Below are 18694 nucleotides of genomic sequence, written 5' to 3'. Positions count from 1 at the left end.
TTAGAATGAAATGTGCGGTCGTATGCATATAGATCTTCCCTTCAGGGGTGAAGCCTCTTGAGACCATGCAGTGTCCGTAAACAGTCTATATCAGATGTAGTGCAGGTGCATGTAAACAAACCAAAACATCTATGAACAACAAACAGGTGATCAAAATGCTTTTAACCAGAACTAACAACATAAAAGGCCACAACACTGTAACAACGTCGACATATAACCACCCATCTATCAAAGCAAATGACAAAACAAAAGGTTGACAAGAACAAAATAAAAGGCTGTTAACCAGAACAAAATAGAAGGCCACGATTCATGATTGGAGGCACACTGCTTCATTCTATCATCACCGTTCACTTCATGGATATGCATGTTTCTTTTTTTTTAGTTCACATTTGCTTAATAGCAGTGTTCACCTGAATTTTCCATGTCACATTACCTTTAAAATGGGAGCTTTAATTTTAAGCAACCAGTATGTTTTACAATCTTTGATACATTATTCAAGAGAATGCATTAATTAGCCATGGATTGCATGTGAATGCACTTGAATTATAACATTTGTGCTCTGATGACTTTTCAGTGCGGGGCTTGGTAGGTTGTGATGCATTGCCCTATGCTTTCTGTCCTATGGTGGGCAGAACATTAAGAAATACAGCGGGTGGGGGGGTGTACTCTGTCCTATGGTGGGCAGAACATTAAGAAATACAGCGGGTGGGGGGGTGTACTGTACTACTTCCTGGCTGTGCCGCCGTGTGCATACCAGATAGTGTACAAATATGGCTCTCCTCTTGCAACTTCTGATAGACAGCAATCTGGCTGAAGTATCTCCAAACAGTGCGTGCGTTGACTTTTCCAGTCCTATCACTTGTTTCTTGTGTGATAAGCGTGGCCTTTTTACTTCCGATACGAACCCCTATGTAATGCCTCTATCTAGGCTACATACTACACGTGTGCTTTCATCACGCACAATACTCTCACCAGCTTCCTGCAGAATTGGAAATCATAACAAAGAAGTGAAAATCTGCAAAGAAATACTTTCAACGTTTATGGTTGCTTTACTGTTCATTGAGAAAATTTATGTGAATGATGCCTGTAAAATAAAACAATATCATGGAGCATTTTTTTTTTACAATGCTAGTGTCAGAATAACGAAAGAAATCTCTTTTCTGTAATCGTCCTTATTCTTTGAAGTTGTACATTGGTCACAACAGCTGGTGATGGCTCGGTGAGTAGTAGGACGAAACTGCAACGCTTGGAGACTGTTTTTATAAATCATTGCTGTTAAATGTAAAACAAGCTGTTCTCACTTATTTTAAGCAATGATTAAAGTTTTTCAACCAATTCAGTCATTGGTAGCCAGTTGGGTGCTGTACTCTTTGAACCAAGCATTCACTACAAGGAAGCAAAAATGTATGACATTTTCTAAATTGTTAATAAATGACGCATTTATTAAGATCCGGATTCATATATTGGTGCAACAGAGGTCCGCTGGGTCAAGTAGTATGAACAATTTGGGTCTCAAGGTTATTGTAAAATATTTTTGTTATGAATAGCAGACAGTGCCGTGCCGCAGTAGCTAGAAGAAAGAAGCTTCATACTATTTTACATTTACATAAGGCCTCTGTCTTCAAAGAGAGGCCATACATTTTGGTAAGTAGACAGATGCTAGAGCACTCTTATGAAAAAAAAAAGGGGGGGGGGGGGTTCTAGAATACTATATAGTATAGGACACTAACAGAGCCACTTCAGTGTCATTCAGAATTCACGTCCTGTACACCTATCATGCATCGTGTCCTGTCAAGTTTCTAAATATCACACAATGCCAAGCATTCTATCAGGCTGCTTACTGAAATCATCATTTGGAATAACTTTATAGTGTAGTTCACATTCTTTTGCCTTGTGTATCTGTTTGTAAAATCAGTTCTGCATTGTATAGCGCACTTCTTTTTTTTCTGTTATCCTTGTGTAATCAGTGAAAGTTGCAGATATGCAACACCACTTTTATGGGCAGGCATGATCATTGCTCTGCTGCATAAATGAATTTCAGTAAATATTTAGCGTCCGCTGCTGCGTGCTGCACAGCTCCCGAGGTGTTACTTTTAAAAGCACAGACATTTTTCAGAAATGCCGGAAGTGCTGAGCACTGTAAATTGAATGTAAATAGGGAAAGTGATATTCGGGCCATCTGTTATCACATGCAAACACATGTTCAGACAGCAAAAGGAAAAATTAACAAAAAAAGCAGAGAAAAGCAAAAAAAAATAGATGATTCATAATGGCAGCAAGTAGACGACAGCTGTCACAGGTGCTGGCTTGCCAGCGGGCGGCAGATGTGAGAGACAGCTAGACTCACAACCACTGCTCGTTATGGAAACAATGAGGCCTTGGTTATTCTTAATGTTGTCATTATTATAGCAGCGGTGCTTGAAGTCATTATAGCAGGTATGATTGCCAAACCTTACATTACTGCATAGAAATCAAGCTAGTCAATAATAAGTTCTTCAATGTCTTGTTTTCTGTGCTTTGTGTTGCTGGTTTTTCCCAGCTCCAGAACAGTTCAAAGAAACACGACTTTATGGTCAATTTTTTAATGAGGATATTGTAGTGTTTATTTTGCTTAGACATGTGTCAGCATAGGGTCTCATGTCTTTGATAAGTACACATTCATAGAAAGTCATAACTTCAGAACCTTTTAAATGGTGGAGCCACCAATCTTACAAAGCCTAGAGTTTTCTGTTCATGTTATTAATACATAGGAAAAATATGTGAAGCATATACACCAAGTGAACCATCTTTAGGCTTACTTTAACGCTCCAGCTCCCCCACAGGAGCTGTGTTTATGAGCTGGGAAATAAACTGTATTCAAATGTTGAATGCCTGCGTGAATGTATACCCAGGCACCCACAGATGTCTCGCCACTAATTCTCTCATCTGTTGTCAAGCCCCCAGCTACTAGGCGATCACAATGGACTGACATTGCCGCATTCATTCAAGGTCACTCGCAAGGCGAGGAAACAATGGATGTCATTTGACTCCTTAAGCGATGCGTTCTCCTGTGGTGTTGCAATCTAACACGTGGGCAAGAAAGGGGCAGAACGGGAACGGTGTGTTGCTTGGCAGTTTCGATAGTTGAAGGGTTGACGTTTAGTGGAGTACCTTGCCAATCTTCCAGTCTCTAGGCAACTCACCAGATGACAGATACTGTGGAGTGATAAACTAGTGGAGGGTTGGCACTTTGTATTCTTACCTGTCGTTTTTTTTGCATTGCATTATTTGGGGCTTGAACTATAAAACTGTTTTAAATATAATTTCACCCTGAATGGCCTGATTTATCTACTGAATAATAGTTAACTCTTTTCTCAGCTTCACCTTTGGTTTCTTTGTACATTTCCCTCCAATAAAAACTCACCTCTTAGTGTCTCATTCATGTCGTACTAAGTACCTAGACCACGAAAGTTTTGCTGCTTTTTTGGAAGCGTATAAGGGTTTATTGGGTGGCTGTCTTCAAGCCAAGTTCACGTACCACGTGACGCCGTCTAGCAAAATGAATGTTTTTCATTTATTGCCGTGGGTACGAGTGGCTCTGGTTAACACTCTCAAGGTTCAACTGAAAACCTTGAGAGTAAACAGGCGAGGGGCTGCCATCGTAGCACAACTGGTAGTGCGTCACGTGCGATTTTAATGCTGCGAGTACAGTATCGGCTTCTGCCAGGCCGTTTTAACGTGATAGCGTGAAAGAGCTCATTTCGTAGAAATTCTGGCGTCGGTGGTTGTGAGCGAAAAGTCATCATCTTACGCTTGACCGAAAAATCAACAATGATGCAAATACAGTAAGTGATAAAAATTTCCCGAGTCAGAGTGGGGATGCAACCCGGGCCGTTTCGGTTTGAGTGGGGATCAAACAGGGGTCATTTACGTTGCAAGCACTTGTTCTACCACATGGTCACATGTCTACTTGTGAATGCAGTGAAAATAACTTCTGCTTGAAAATGCAGTGAAAGCAACTTCTATGTTTTCTGAACACACGCGTCCTGTATACATGCTTCACAATACAACATGAAATATTGCAGTAATAATGCGTGCTACAAGGGCCCATTGTCATTCAGCATTAGAACATGTGATTTTATCATGATGGCTTCGTGGTTTAAAGATGGACAACCTCCACAAAAGGCACACACGCTACTGCACCTATTCCCTTAAGGCCACGCAGTGGGTGCATAGCAAGTTGGAAAGATTTCATGCACTGTGTTTGAAGTGCGCACTAGGAACAGGATATCACTGTTACATTGAACTAACTCCTAAAGGCGAAGATTTACGGTCCCCTGATTTTTTCTTTTTGTCAACTTTCGCTTCTGTTTGTCTCATTAAGCAAATTGAACAAAAACTACAAATAGCACACCTGCGATTTTCTTGTTCATTGTCTTATGACTTCATATGAATGTATATAACAAAAAACAGACCACTAATTCAGTTGCCAATCCTTCTTTAGTTTGTACTAACTTAATTTAGCATTGTTTCTTAGGAAAAAATTGCGTCGTGACACTGTGATGCATAGTCTTCCATTGTTCTACAAGTTGGCATGACTTCCGCACATGAGACAAAAACTATAAGCGTGTCAGGAAAAAGCTGTTCCCCACGAGAAGGAAGCGTTTTCGTATCCCCGAGAAGATCATGTTTGTATAAGCGAGAACACTGAAACATGTATGCTTTCGTGGGTTTGAAAGTAGGAATGTTTAGTGCTTTTTAAAAATGTTTGTTATCAGATTAGCTAATGTGGTCAGCCAACGTTCTAAATATTTCCACTACTTATTGGAATTCGTTTTTAACTGATATCATTGTATTGCTATGCCCTGCCATTTATTCATGAAATTTGTATTTCAGGAAAGCTTACTGTCTTATTTTTGTATTGGAGCTTAGTGTGCCCCTGTAATAATGTTGCTGCTAGCGCTGTGGTGCTATTCAAAATTTTATTATGCTGCAGTTCTTTAATTACCTTCTCAGAATTGGTGCTCTAAGTATTATTGTGACGGAAACTTTAAAAAAGGGCAGTTATTCTTAAGTGTAACTGCAAAAAAGGGTGGGCAAGTGGAAAAGGGGCTCTGTTGAAGTAAAAACTGTGTCGGTTTTTGGTGGTGCACGAGTCTGAGTAAGTGTAGAATTGTCCTGAAGTTACCGTATAAACCGGACTATAGGTCGAGCAGGAATATAAGTCGACCCCCCAAGTTCAGGTTATTGAAAAAGAAAAAAAAAAGGAAAGCAACCCAAAACTGCTGAACCACATTTATTTGCGAATTGGGCGTGCCGTACACCGATTGTTGGAGCTCCCCTCAACCACCATCACAACTGCTCCTATTCGTCCGACGAAGCACCACTGTCTTCTGAAGACGAGAGTTTGTCGCTGGCCGCCTCACACAGTGCGTTGTCTTCAGTGCCATCCAGTGAATCGCTGATGCAACCTTTCTTGAAAGCTTTTTCCACCATGGAATCCGGCAAAGAACGCCAGGCGGAAAGCACCCAGCCACAAACAGTCGCAAGTGGAGGCCTCTGTAGGTAGCCCGTCGGTGTCTTGGGGTTGTCGCCGGACACCCACTCTTGGTATTCCAGCCGCACTCGGTCCTTGAACAGCTTCTTTAGCACAACGTCGAGCGGCTGGAGGGTGGACGTCATACCACCTGGTATCACGGCGAGGTCCGTTTTCCCGTCGCCGAGTGCGCGTTTCACTGCGTCGGTGAAACGCACCACGAAACGCACCCTACACCAGTATGTTGCGAAGACGCAGCAGTGCGCCTGACCGACGGTTCCACACCGCTCTTATTTATTCGAGTATCATGGCCTCTTCCATGTATCCCTTTTTGTTGACGCAAACGACAACACCAGGCAGGAACTTTTCCTTCGGCATTGTCTTGCGTTTGAAAATGATGAAGGGTGGAAGCTTTCTATTATCTGTCATGCGTGCCAGCATGACGGTGAAGTGCCAGTGCTTGTTGCCAGTGGACAACAGCTTCGCATCTTTAACGCCGCGCTGCGTGATCATGGTCGACTAAGGCATGTCAAACCACACAAGGGTCACATCGGCGTTACGAATCTGTCCCATTATGTGGTCGTTCTGCTCCGAAAGCCAGTTCACGAAGCACTGAAAGTTTATGATCTTTTCCTCGAACTCACCCAAGAACTTTTGACAGATGGATGTGCGCCGCCAGAGAGAAAATCCTTTGCGTCGCATAAATCGACGCACCTAAGAGTTTTGGTGCACGAAACTCTTCTCGAGCGAGTTATACGGCTTTCTTGCGAACGGTATCCACGGTCACTGGCAGCGAGCGCGCACGAACTTCCCCCACAAAGTCCGCTTGCTTATCCTCCAGCTGCGGATGAACGGCCCTTCGTCCACGAAACAACATTTTTCGAGCATTGCACATCTGCAGCTTCCCTTTCCCCGCCCTCCAATAGCGCACGCTTTTTTCCGATACACCAAAGCGGCGCTGAGCAGCCATATTCCCGTTCGCTTCTGCGAACTCAACAACATCTAGTTTTAACGCAGCTGAGTACTGTACTACCTCCTCGCACCGCTAATCATATTCAGTGAACGAAAAAAAAAAGACCACTAAAAATGGAGCACAATGTCAAGCAGAGCGAAAACTCAGAACAGATTGGAAGCAAATCACGAACACAAAGAAAATAGACTGAGAAAAAACAACAACCTGCGATTGGATTTAGGTGCAGATATGGCCGCGTCCGGCTTCTCAAGCACATGCAAGCCACATGTTGCCAGACAGCGGCGCACTTTCGGCTAGACACCGCTATATAAGACGAGGGACGACTTTAGCTTATTATTTTATTGAAAATATCTCGATTTATATTCTGGTTTATACGGTAACATTTGTCATTGCATTTTAGACCAAATTTATCAGTTTTCAGGATTAAGGTTTCGAGTCTTAAATGTCCTTAATGACTGCACCCGCCTACTCTGGCAGGACTAGCTCTCACAGCAGCCAGTGGCATTTTACTGTTTAGCTTTTTGTTGTAGTATTGATTTGTTGCTGCGGCGATAGCATTTCGATGAGGCTGGAAGGTACACATGCGCTTGGTATTGTATGTTGACTGCCACTCTTTACCTTTTATAGCCCCATGTTCTCTTTTTGTGCATTGAAGAAAAAAAAAATTAAGCTGTATTGTTTTATTGCCATCATGAGACAAAGGCGTGGAAAAACAAGAAACAGTTTAAAACTGAAAGGCTGGTGGAAAGGCTGTTTTGAAGTTCTGAGATTGGCTCCCTGGTAGTCGCGCAAGCCTTGTAGGTAAAATTATATAATGTCTTCTAAAGCTCACTTTTTGCCAACCAGCAATGGATCTTCCAGCAGACCCACGAAGTGACCGCCAGGTATTCCTTGTCGGTCCTTACATGGGATACGGTCGCTGCGCACCCAGTGTGTCAAAAATAAAGTCTTTTCTATTCCATTTCATTTTATAGCAGTCAGATACAAAACCGAGGGAGTTCTTTCTTTTTTTCAATTTGGTAACTGCATTACCATGCCAAGCATTGTAGCTTGGGGTTATGTACTATACACAAAATGAAACATACAGGGATGGAGGAATTACTGAACGTCAAATACCCAAATATGAAACAATACCCCAAATGTGGTAAAACGCATTGAAATTTATAATGTCAGCATATGAGTAGTAGTGTAGCTAGAATGGTTTTGATGTGTCTAAAAGCAAAGGTATCGCTGATTTTCACGAGAAATCCTAATGGCCAAAAGGTAAAAAGACAAAATGTACCTCGGGCATTCAGAGTGGCAAGGCATGGTAGGAGAAATCCCTGGAGCTGATCCGAAGCAAATGCGTACTTGTAGTTCTCCTGAAATGCACCACAAAATGACGTACTAATTAGTAAGTTGCGGGGCTACATTACACCTTTTGATCATCCATGGTCTGTTCAAAAAGTAGTTCAGTTTTAACGCAGCTGAGTAGTAAATATGCCCCTCCAATAGTATTCAAAACCCTGCATTAATGCAGCCTTTCTAGCAACTTTGCCAATCACTGAAGGCTTCTGCAACGCAGAAACTGGAGTAATCTTCAGCTCCTTCGTTACAGCCTCTTGAATGGCCTGGGCTGAGCCGTGGTGCCGTCCTTCTGTGACCCTTTTCTATTGGCAGAAGAGGGAAAAAGTTTGAAAAAGTGACACCAGGGCTGTAGGGAGACTGGGGAAGCCTTTGTGATGCTATGCTTTCTCAAAAACCGGATTAGAGGAAAGTGGCTCGGCACATTGTCGCGACTTTTTCCCGTTGAAGGGCATCCTGGCCATAACTCATCTTCACCTTATTCGCTTACTTCCTCAAACAACTTGTACCACTCAAAAACACTTGATTGACCCATGTTATTGATTGACTCATAACCCGTCTTGATCACGTCGTGGGCCTCACATGCTGTTTTACCCAGTTAGAAGTAAAGCTTCGCAGCGTAACGCTGCTCTAACGAAATTCATTGCGGGGATGACAAGGCCCGATCTACACTCCACAAAGACTTATGGACGACTAGGGACCAGTGCACCGGTAGCCAAGTCCCTCCACCCCCCAACCATAATGGGAACATCCCCTTCCTTTACCAAGAACATTCCACTTTTTTACTAAGTTCTGGCAAAAAAAAATATCAGTTGTACTACTTACGACTAGTTTGCTACACAATGAATTTTCTAATTTTGTAGATCATGGCACAGTTTCCTAAATGAAATTCTTTGATGCTGAGGTTATTGAGCCAAGTTTCACGTAGTTGCTCCTTGCTGATTGCTTTGTGAAATGATTGAACAGCGCTAGACCGTCCATTGTGTATGTTTTTCATTTGCATATCCGCTATGCCTTACTTAAAAATCCACTATGCAAGAACATCTCTTTCATGCCTTGAATTCAAGCAAAAATGCACTTTACGAAATAACCATGCACTCTTCAAAAGTTATGCTTTATGCAACTCTGAAAGTCCTAATGCGAGACGGTAAATCTCGGGTACTTATGTTATCTGCCAAAGTGCAGGGAACGAAACAAACCTTTCTTTCACTTTAGCACGCTTCATGCACTCTGTGCCATTGCAGATCTACTTGTACATCCTCATGTTATTTTGTTCCTTTCTTTTTCTTTTTTGTCTGTTCTCACTAAGAAATGACCCACTTGGTCATATTTTTGCCCTCGAGAACGATGTGTAGTCGTTCGTTGGTCACTACCTTTCGGTTTTCCCCGTAGCTTGAGATAAAATAGTGCTATTTGCTATCTCGATTATGTGTAGTCCTTCGTTGGCCACTATCTTTCTGTTTTCCCCATAGCTTGAAATAAAATAGTGCTATTTGCTATCTCGATTCACACTGGCTGAAGTTGTAGCCTGGGCTGAGAATATGTGGGCAGCTGTTTGGGGATCACCAACCTGTAAATAAAGCCAAGAGTGATAGTCCACATTGTATTCTTGCACAGATTTAAATCCTGCATCTATCGAATTTGCGCCCCTCATAAAAAAACTGCATTGGGCTGCAAAACTTTTACACGCAACATACCTTGATGCCATTTCTGTCAACACATGACAAAAAACATTGGCAATACCGTATATGTACAGTGCTTATCTCAGAACTGGGTGTTCACCTACCATCCAGTATTGTTATTGTTTCATAGTGCATGATTGCGGTACTCCTACTTGATGTAGTGGGGCCTGTCGATAGCCGCACGAAACATGGTTCTGACTTGGAGCGTGCGTATAGTTTTAACCTTGAGCTTTAACATGCTCCAGCAGCTCACAATCGACACTAGCCTGCCACGGCTTGCTATAATACCAAAGTTTGAAGGTGGGCGTGCTCATTTTTTCAAGAAAGCAGCTCACAGAAAACAAGGACAAAAATGTGAGAAGATGCACAGCACTGCGCACAACTGATGGTTTATTGAAAGAAACATGAACCTCCATGCACAAATTACTAATGTTAAATGAAGTCAACTTCAGAAATTTGTCTTTACATCAATACCTTGATCAATTAGAGTACTTTGTTTTATTTTATATTTATTTATTTTATTTTAGCCAACATGCTAAAGCTGGTCCTCCACAAATAATTAGCTCTTGCTAACAAATTTATTATTTTATGCATTTTTTAAAAATCTGACTAACACTTAGCATATTGCGACGTTGGTTTGCCAGTGCTACTCCACGGAAGCAGTCTCAGTGGCAACACAATAATGTTTGCTAGGTCTATTATGCTGGCTTGGGCTCAATAGCTGCATGGCCTTGTAGTTCTCTTTCATTCCGCACAGGCTCTAAAGGCAGCTGAAAAGGAAGTACTTAGGCTTCGGCGTCAGTGTGGCAATATTATTTGACGCCGATATGGCTTTTCTTTCACCCTTTCTGCTGTTGTAACAAGCTCCTTTAGGTTATATTTAAGAGCACTGACGTAATACTTTAAAACCAAATGACTCGTGGCATAGATTTGTGTGAATATGCTCAAATCTACAAAATATCAAGGGTAAATGTAGCCTAGAACTTAAATAATATCACTGTTAAAGTGTATGCCGCGCTTCCAAAGGCTAAATAGAGTGCCTCGCGACATCGATGCCAACTTGGATGTAACGTAAACAATGAGCTGCCATCCACATCGTAAGTTTGGGTTTGTTGCCGTACTTCCGCGTGTGGTTTGTGTCGCAGTTGTCACCGCTGTGCTCAAACGCACTCGTTGTCCACAGGCAGCACGCGCATCACTTTTTTGTGTTGTCACGTGGACCGACTGTGTTTGCCATAAAACCTACCTAGTCCTGCGGTTCTTGGTGCTCTCTGAACAGTGATGGTGCTTTGTGAAAACGTCCTCAGTTGATTATCTACCCAATGAGGTTTTTTTTCCTATTACAGTAAAGATGGAGTAGGTCTCGTTGAACTCGAGGAATCATGACCCCTTTTGTAGTTCTGTGATGTAACAGCTGTGTGCAGTTATCACCTGTTATGAAAATACGAAGGGCTATTCATCACGCTTGTTGCGCATATTGTGAGAAGAGCAAATGAGTGCAGGAACATCACTTTGAAAGAGACAAACGACATTCATTACCAAACACGGAAAGAAAGCTAAATTAAAGGTATATGGAACACAAGAGACTAAGAAACATGAGGGAAATAACCAATATGAGTTCTTTCGGGAATCCAAAGGCCTCACAGTGCGATGGTTGGCACGGTGGACGCTGATTTGCAGGGCTGGAGGCAGCGAAAGGCTATGTACAGTTAGCGTCAACCCGAACAGTGGCAAGCCTTTGTGATGGTATAGTCCGCATCGTCCAGTTGTCACGATTCACGGGCACGCACACTCTGTTCGGCAACTGTGCACATAAACTGTGCGCATTGTAATAAGTGGACGGTGCGCACTATACCACTGCGAAGGCTTGCCGCTATTTGGGTTTCATTTGATGCCGATAGTACACGTCATCACAACAGGGTAACTTTTGTCTTTAACCAAAATGTCGTCACTACTCCCCTACTAAGCGGGTAATGAATTTAAGGCCTGGACATTTGCCTATACAGGGAGGTTATTTTTGTATGCTAACCACATTCACTTAGAATGTCTTCTCCTACACTTTTCTACTGCTGTGTAGATAGATCAGGATAAAGCTGTGTTGAAATTTTACCTTTAAGTGGCAACATGGGCAGAATTATCCGTTGAAACTGTATGAATGAAAGTGATCAAACAATTCTTGGAAATCCTAGTCCTTTTTCAAACATCACATTTTGGCAATTAAAAAACAATCTTCTGTGCTTAGATGTGTTTTAAAGAATCCTGAGTGGTGGAAATCAATCCAAAGTGCCGCGCTACTAAAACTGTGTCTTCAAATCGGTATGTGAGCTCAGCACACAAAGTACTAATGTGAAAGTTTTTTCCCCAATAAACGGGAATTGGACTATAAAGACATAGCAGTAATTTAAAGAACAGTTCTGGATAGTTATTCATTGCTTAGCTTCTAACAGGTGGTAGCACTTTAAATTTAGTCAGTGAAGCGTTGTGCACAGGTGAACAAAAGAAAGCTGATTTTCCGAAAAAGGAGTCTCTGAATCTGAATACTAATTGAATGTGCCGTAAAGACCTATGCTTTTCTTCTTGTATTACATGTGGAGCGTCAGGTTGTTCGAGCCATGAAATCTTTACAGCGGTATTGATCACTATATCTTATGATAAAGAACGAGGTAATGGAAGATATCGTGCTGATAGTTGCTTAATGTTGAGTTTGATGTTGAATGTTGATTCGTGCATTTGCTGACCGCTGTTTGCTTACAGTCAGGAGATATTAAGAAAGCAAAAAAAAAAAAAAGACAAGCTGGGAATGGAATCGCCCTTTTGTATTGCTATCTGGTGTGAATCGGGATAAGCACCTTTCCAAGCATATCCTCCAATGCCTGGTGTATCATATGTCTTGCACTGATTTGATGGCTCTAAATTTGAATTTATGCATGGTAAATGTAAGTGTGGTCTTTAGAGGAGCACTTTTAACGAGTTGGAGGGAAATTTCATTTTTAGATATTTCAGCAAACCCATTACCAATGAATTGGCTCAATAATGGAGTTGCAAGTCTAGTAGTATCATGTTCTTTTCTTCTCACGGTATGCCACCAGTGGCAAGAATTAAATGTGAACATGATGCTTTAATAGTTCTCAATGTGTATCTCTGTTTCAGTGTTCCGGAGTTGCCACTCTGTGATTGGAATGACCTTGGAATCATTCCATATTTTCGAGACCCTGGAGTGAAAAGGGAACAACACTTAGAGGAACAGAATGAGAACAGAATTAAGTGCCTTTTGCATGGAATGGAATGGGAACAGAATTACATCTTTTTCTAAAAATAGACCACATTTCCCTCTACGCGATGTTTTTCAAACTTTAAGACATTAGTAATTTAGAGCCTCAAATTTAACTGCAAAGCTGTATCTTTAAAATGGCTTGGCTCATTACAAGCACGGTACATTTATAAACAACGTATCTACAACAATTTTGTCCTTATGTAGACTGTATCGCTCCAAAGTTTGTCTCTATTCTTCGCGTAACTGTGGCTTTAGGCTGTTGGTACCCGTCGTGTGGAACTATGGCGGCAGCATACTTCCGCTCCTCCCCTCACCTTGTGACTTCTTTTCTTTTCCCTCCGTGGCACCCCGGCCACCTGCCATCTCCCCAGCCTTCACTTTATTGCTTTTGGTTCTGTCACCATCAGGGACTCGAATTCATGTTTGAAAAAGCGCTTCTCTAAGTTGTGATGTGTGTTGATGCCGGCACGATGCTTGCATTCATTGCAAGCTTTTGGATACCAGCTTGTATGTCGCGTCACCTCCTACTGTGTGTTTACAGATTGTGATGTGTACAGATCCCTCCTGCAGAATAAAGTGTATAACATTGGTGCTTAGCAGTATGCTGAAGAATTCGATCCCAATACACACCTTCAAGAGACTATCTTTTCTGTAACTTGATCACCTTCAAAGTGCAAAGCTTGAAAGGCGTGCACCAATATAGTGGTTATAGAGTTTTGAGAAGGTAGGTACTGCATGTTTTTTTTTTTTTGGCAATAAACGGCTATAAATGACACATTTGCCTACTTCTATTCACAGGGAAGGGCTACCAAAGCAACCGGAGATTGTGCACTCCAAGTCATGCTACGACCTGCCCAACCGAGACATAGCACCACTTTCAAAACGCATTCTGGCAGCCTACACGGGCCCATCAGGTGGTCTCACGCGTGTCAACCGGGGTCCACTCCGTGCCCTCACGGTCACCGACCAGGTTGACTTTATCGACGATGATTCTCTCTGTGGCAGTAATGAGAATCTTGCCTCTAGGTAAGCCTAGAATTAAAGGCATGCAAAAAGTAAATGTAGAACTAAATTACACCAGGCTGCCCTTCTAGAAACCTTTCAGTGTGTTTTGGGCCAAGACACACCCGCAAGGAAAAGTGTAGAAAAGTTGTACAGATTATGTGCTTCTGAATGGGCAGACCAATGGTAACATGCATATGGTTTAGTCTGAAGCACAGTCCATGGGCAGTAATTCTGATCGTCGAGGTTTAACTGTGTCAGTTTGGCAAGGAGGATCAGTACAATTATGACATTTAATGGAGAACTGGTTACATGTTGTGTAGGAGGAATGATTATTTGAAATTGGCAAAGGGCCTGTGTTATTGGTAGAATGTCAAAGGTATTCTTGCAGCTACAAGGACTAGAATTGTACCATCACTCTTTTCGAAACTGTTTTGTTATACCTAATGAATTCTATCTCAATTTATGAATGGGTGGGGAGTGTTTTTGTTGTTTAAGCAGCAGGATTTCATTCGTCTGCTACACTACATTTGTAACTTGAAGGCAACCATTTCTCATGTTCCACTGCACTCGCACTTCATGGAAAAGCGTTGATTTCACATTTACAGTATGTGTGCCTCTGAAAGACAATGACAGAGAAAACATCATATCACGTCCTCGCTCAGCAACTGTGTGTGCAAACTGTTGAGATTCGTCAGTCTAAGCAGAGTAGACACTTGGGTTATCGATTGCCGTTTGCGTGCAGTGTCTGACTGGGATGAGAGCAATGGAGACATTGTTTCTATGTGGGCCGGGTACTGTACGTCGCCAGTATGTTTAATACAATTTATTGACGAACCGAAAACATAATCGTTGTCTGCATGAATAAATCTTTTTGCCTTCAAAAGAGGCAAAAAGAAGTTCAGTATAAGTTTTTTTGGGCTGACGAGACATGTCTAATTTGTGCAGGTACCTCGATAGGAGTGGGAGCACACCCAAGGCCAAGCCTTCCGCCAGCTTCTCGTCAAACAGCGAAGGCCCTCGAGTTGCAGACACAGGTAGGAGAACTCTAGATGCTCCTCGGCGTATTCGTTCATGCATTTGTTGCTCTGTACTTAACTTTTTTGGTGCGATTGAAGTGTCACGGCTGGTCTGAATGCACAGCTTGGGATTCTCCAACAAAACTCCTCTTTATATCTTATCGCACTTCTATCATTATCTTTGTCAGCTTATTTGTGTCATCTAACACGTGTCACATGGTCACCTTTCATCACGATCGAGCCTGATCTGGATCAAATTTTCGCGATTGTGATTGGCTCCTTACGCTTGCTGCAGGAGGTACAGTCAATCAATGTTGAGAAACTTGATCCCGACGGGGCTGAATCTCGATCAGCAGCACCAATGTGTGACACAATTATAAAATAAATAAAGATTTACGTCACCTGCTGTGTGGAATAAAACTCCATTTCTGCCTTCATGACTGTGTATAGAATTACTAGCGACAGTACGTAGCCTATAATTCATTATGCTATATTTTCTCATCGCCCATTTCAAGGTGCCTTCATTTTCCTTTTGCTGCTTCTTTTGTGCTTTTTATTTATTAAAATTAGGAAATTTTGCAGGACTTCTTATCTGGGGGAGTCATTTATGAAGTTACTAGCATCTTTAAGGTGTCACAATTTCTTGAATCTGAGGTTTTGGAAGGTAGCTTGAGTAATATTTTTAAGTTTGAATGACAAATGGCGGCAGAATACTTCAAAAAAAAGTTTGACAGCTAGAATGTTTTACTTATGCTGTTAAGCTCTTGTTTTTCCTGCTAGGCTTGACAGAAAAGAATGATGAATTATTGAGTAGTTGTTCGTAAGCAAGGGGTGGTAGTGCCAATGCTGACGGAGAGGCTAGTGTAATGTGCCTTTTTTTTTTCGTCCTCTTGTTAGGCTGCATGAACTGTCGGCACACCCAGTTGAGATGTCGCTCTTGAGAGATTGATGTTAGCAGTTGGAGTGTTTAGTATGTGTTGCGACTGTACTGAGAGCTTCTTTTGGGCGTGTCATTCCAGGGGTATTGGTTCTGTGCTTTTGTGATTCTGATCGCTATAGAAATAAAGATGTTACGTAACTAATCACCGGTTAACTTTTTATCCAACTTTCAGACACAAATATTTAACTTTTAGCAGAAGTTGTCAATTAGTCGGCACACTAGAACCTCTTAAGGTGCTGATACAGGAAGCAGATTTTGGGCTGCATACAGAAACCACATAAACCTTCGATACACACCTGTTATATTCAACTTATTGCCTTGTTTTTTGGCAGGTTTAACTAGAGTTGTAAAATAGTTAACGGGATTGTGAGAGATTTTGTGACAATGGTGTGCAGTGACGGGCCTCTTGTGAACCTTTTTAAAGACGGACTTTCGACGGAAAAATTTTGGTCTGCCTGCCTGCCTGCCTGTCTGTACATTTGTCTGTTTGTCCGCCTTTAACGATACCTCAAATGGTCGACCCCATCCGCAGCGACCACCAATATTGCTCAAGGATCAGCGTTCACACTTGCGGGATTGTCAATTAAAAGGCAAATATTGCGCATATCTGATGTACTATAACAACACGTCGATGTTTTGAATGTGTGCCTTTATACTAGAGAATGCACACACAAGTGATTGTAAGGCCTGTAGCATTTATCACGCTGCGCTGACACAGTGCAACGTGATGCTCAAAAAGGCATTACCAACGCTCTGCTAAGGCGACACGGTAGTGGCACCTGTCCGTCGCTTTGCGTTCTACACCTTATTGCTTTGGAGAATGGCACGCATCTTGCACGCTTTCCTTCGTTTTCGAAGATAACCGCCAGATGGCGCTCGTGTGTAATGTGCCTCGATGCGCTCGTTCGCCTCTGCTGCACCTTCGAGGCACTCGAGGGTGCAGCAGAGGTGAACGCCTCCAGACTACCATTCACCGATTTTCTTGCGCAGAACATCAAATAAACGTTTTGTTCACTCTCTTCAGAGGCAAGACTATCCTCTTTCGACGAGATCTGCGGTGTAACATGCAGATCCGGGGCCAATTTTTTTCTTTGTTTTTGCTTTCTTACGCAGCTTGCGTAACCGGTGAAGAGGCTGAGACGGCCTCCGAGGAAATCGCCGGTATCTGCAATTGGAACCAGCCAGCAGAGTTTGCTTATGGAATTGCCACAACACTTTACGAGTGTCACCCCATCACCAAAGAAAATGCGGGTGTGTTGCATGTGCTAGTACATTTTGGACATGGCTGTCTCGTTTTTCCTTTTATGTTGTGGTTTCTAGAAACAAAGCATTATTCTTTTTTTATACATATATATGTCAAGGGCAACCTTGAACAGTGTGTCGAACGTCCTGCTTTGCCTTAGCACTTTTTATCCATCGCAATAGGTGATAATTTGTTTATGCAGTTCTTGCATGGCAGCCAAAATCAGTAGTCCTGCATTACTTTTTACTTGAGAAGTACCAGTTCTAGATGCTTCTTACTTGGAAAAATATTTCGTATATACAATGCGAGATTATCTTCTCCTAATCTAACACTTAGCCACTTGATGATGAAGATGTGCGTGAAAGTCAACATTCTTACAGCAAGAAAGGTTCAGCCACATTGATGACGAGGCAATGTTAAAACAGGAACGTATAGACAAAGTTTTATCATACCTTAAATAAGAAACATATTAAAAATGTAGTGGTGATGTTGCATCAGTTTCTTTTGCCAGCTCGTTGTAAGTTCAAATTTTTTGGCCAGTGGTGCTTTCAAGTGTTCATCAGTAAACAACTGTCTATAATTTATCACAATATTTAATACCCCTGAGCAAAGGTGCAGGTAATGTATGTGGGAAAAAGAGAAGAAAAATAAATCCGAGCGAGTTCTGAAGTGGAATGTTGCTATTCTTTTTTTGCGTAATGCCACCTTCATATAGGTTTTGCCATTCAAAAATGAATTGTGTTGTTTTATGGTTTTTTTGTTTAGCGAAACGTTTTACCATTCTTTGCGAGCTTCTTTGTGCACTTACACCAAGGTTATGGCTAATTTTGATATTACGAAGGGTAGTCTCCGTATGACGACAACAGACTACAGTCGACTCTCGTTGATTCAAACTCAAAGGGACCTCTGAGTTTTGTTTGAATTATTAAGAAGTTTGAATTTTCAGAAGTTCTCAGATATATTACTGGAGTGCGATGACAAAACACATTATGAGTAGGCATTTATTTTGTCATATTTAAAATTCTTTAAAGCGTTTTTAAACCCTAACTGCACGCAATGTACAGAAAGCAGAGGTGTAAAGTCCACAAGTTTATTGGCCATTTATTGCTGATCAGACCTCTTAAAGAAATCGTGAATTGCCAACTGCTTCATTGCTATAGGTATGTGCCTTTAGCACAATGCTCTCTATACCAGTTAAGAAGTGTCACGGTTTACCATGCGTGTGCTTCATTTCAAACATTTGTTTACTTGCAAAGCCTTTTCCCTTGAAGGCCTGAGGCACTTATTTTTTTATTTTTAGACTGTTAGGATTATATAAGCACCCAAATTTTTATATAGTAGAGGGAAAGCAGGAGATATTTTCTGGTATGGAACCACAATATGTATGAATTGACCTAATGTTGGAGTTTGAATTAAGAGGCTTTTAAACATATTGAAAGAATAGAGGGCCAATCAAAAACTTTCATTTTGTTTAAATTAACCAAAAGTATGAATTATCAAAGTTTGAATTATCGAGAGTATATTGTATGTTGTCTCTAAATATTGGGGAAATCGTCGGATTGACATTTAGACATGGTTGAAACACTCTGTTAAAGGGACACTAAAGAGAAACAATTACTTGGTATTGATTGACAAGCTGCACTCTGAGAACTTCAATTCTGTTTGTTTCACTTTCAAAAGCTTGTTATTAGCGGAGAAAATC

At 41.6% G+C, this 18694-nt stretch overlaps 1 protein-coding gene across 1 annotated transcript in view; it reads left to right on the top strand.

The window, feature by feature from the left end:
- The window catches only part of LOC119181363 (PP2C-like domain-containing protein CG9801), a 29628-nt gene that overhangs the window by 1974 nt on the left and 8960 nt on the right, over positions 1–18694 (top strand). The window contains exons 2-4 of the mRNA XM_037432583.2: positions 13587–13814; positions 14739–14827; positions 16863–17000. Of these exons, the coding sequence (XP_037288480.2) occupies positions 13587–13814; positions 14739–14827; positions 16863–17000 (455 nt within the window). The remainder of the gene's footprint in view (positions 1–13586; positions 13815–14738; positions 14828–16862; positions 17001–18694) is intronic.

Source organism: Rhipicephalus microplus, chromosome 10, assembly GCF_043290135.1.
Source record: "Rhipicephalus microplus isolate Deutch F79 chromosome 10, USDA_Rmic, whole genome shotgun sequence".
In the NCBI taxonomy this organism is placed as follows: Eukaryota; Metazoa; Arthropoda; class Arachnida; order Ixodida; family Ixodidae; genus Rhipicephalus; species Rhipicephalus microplus.
The sequence above is the reverse complement of the archived record's forward strand: the minus strand, read 5'-3'. Positions and strand labels throughout refer to the sequence as shown.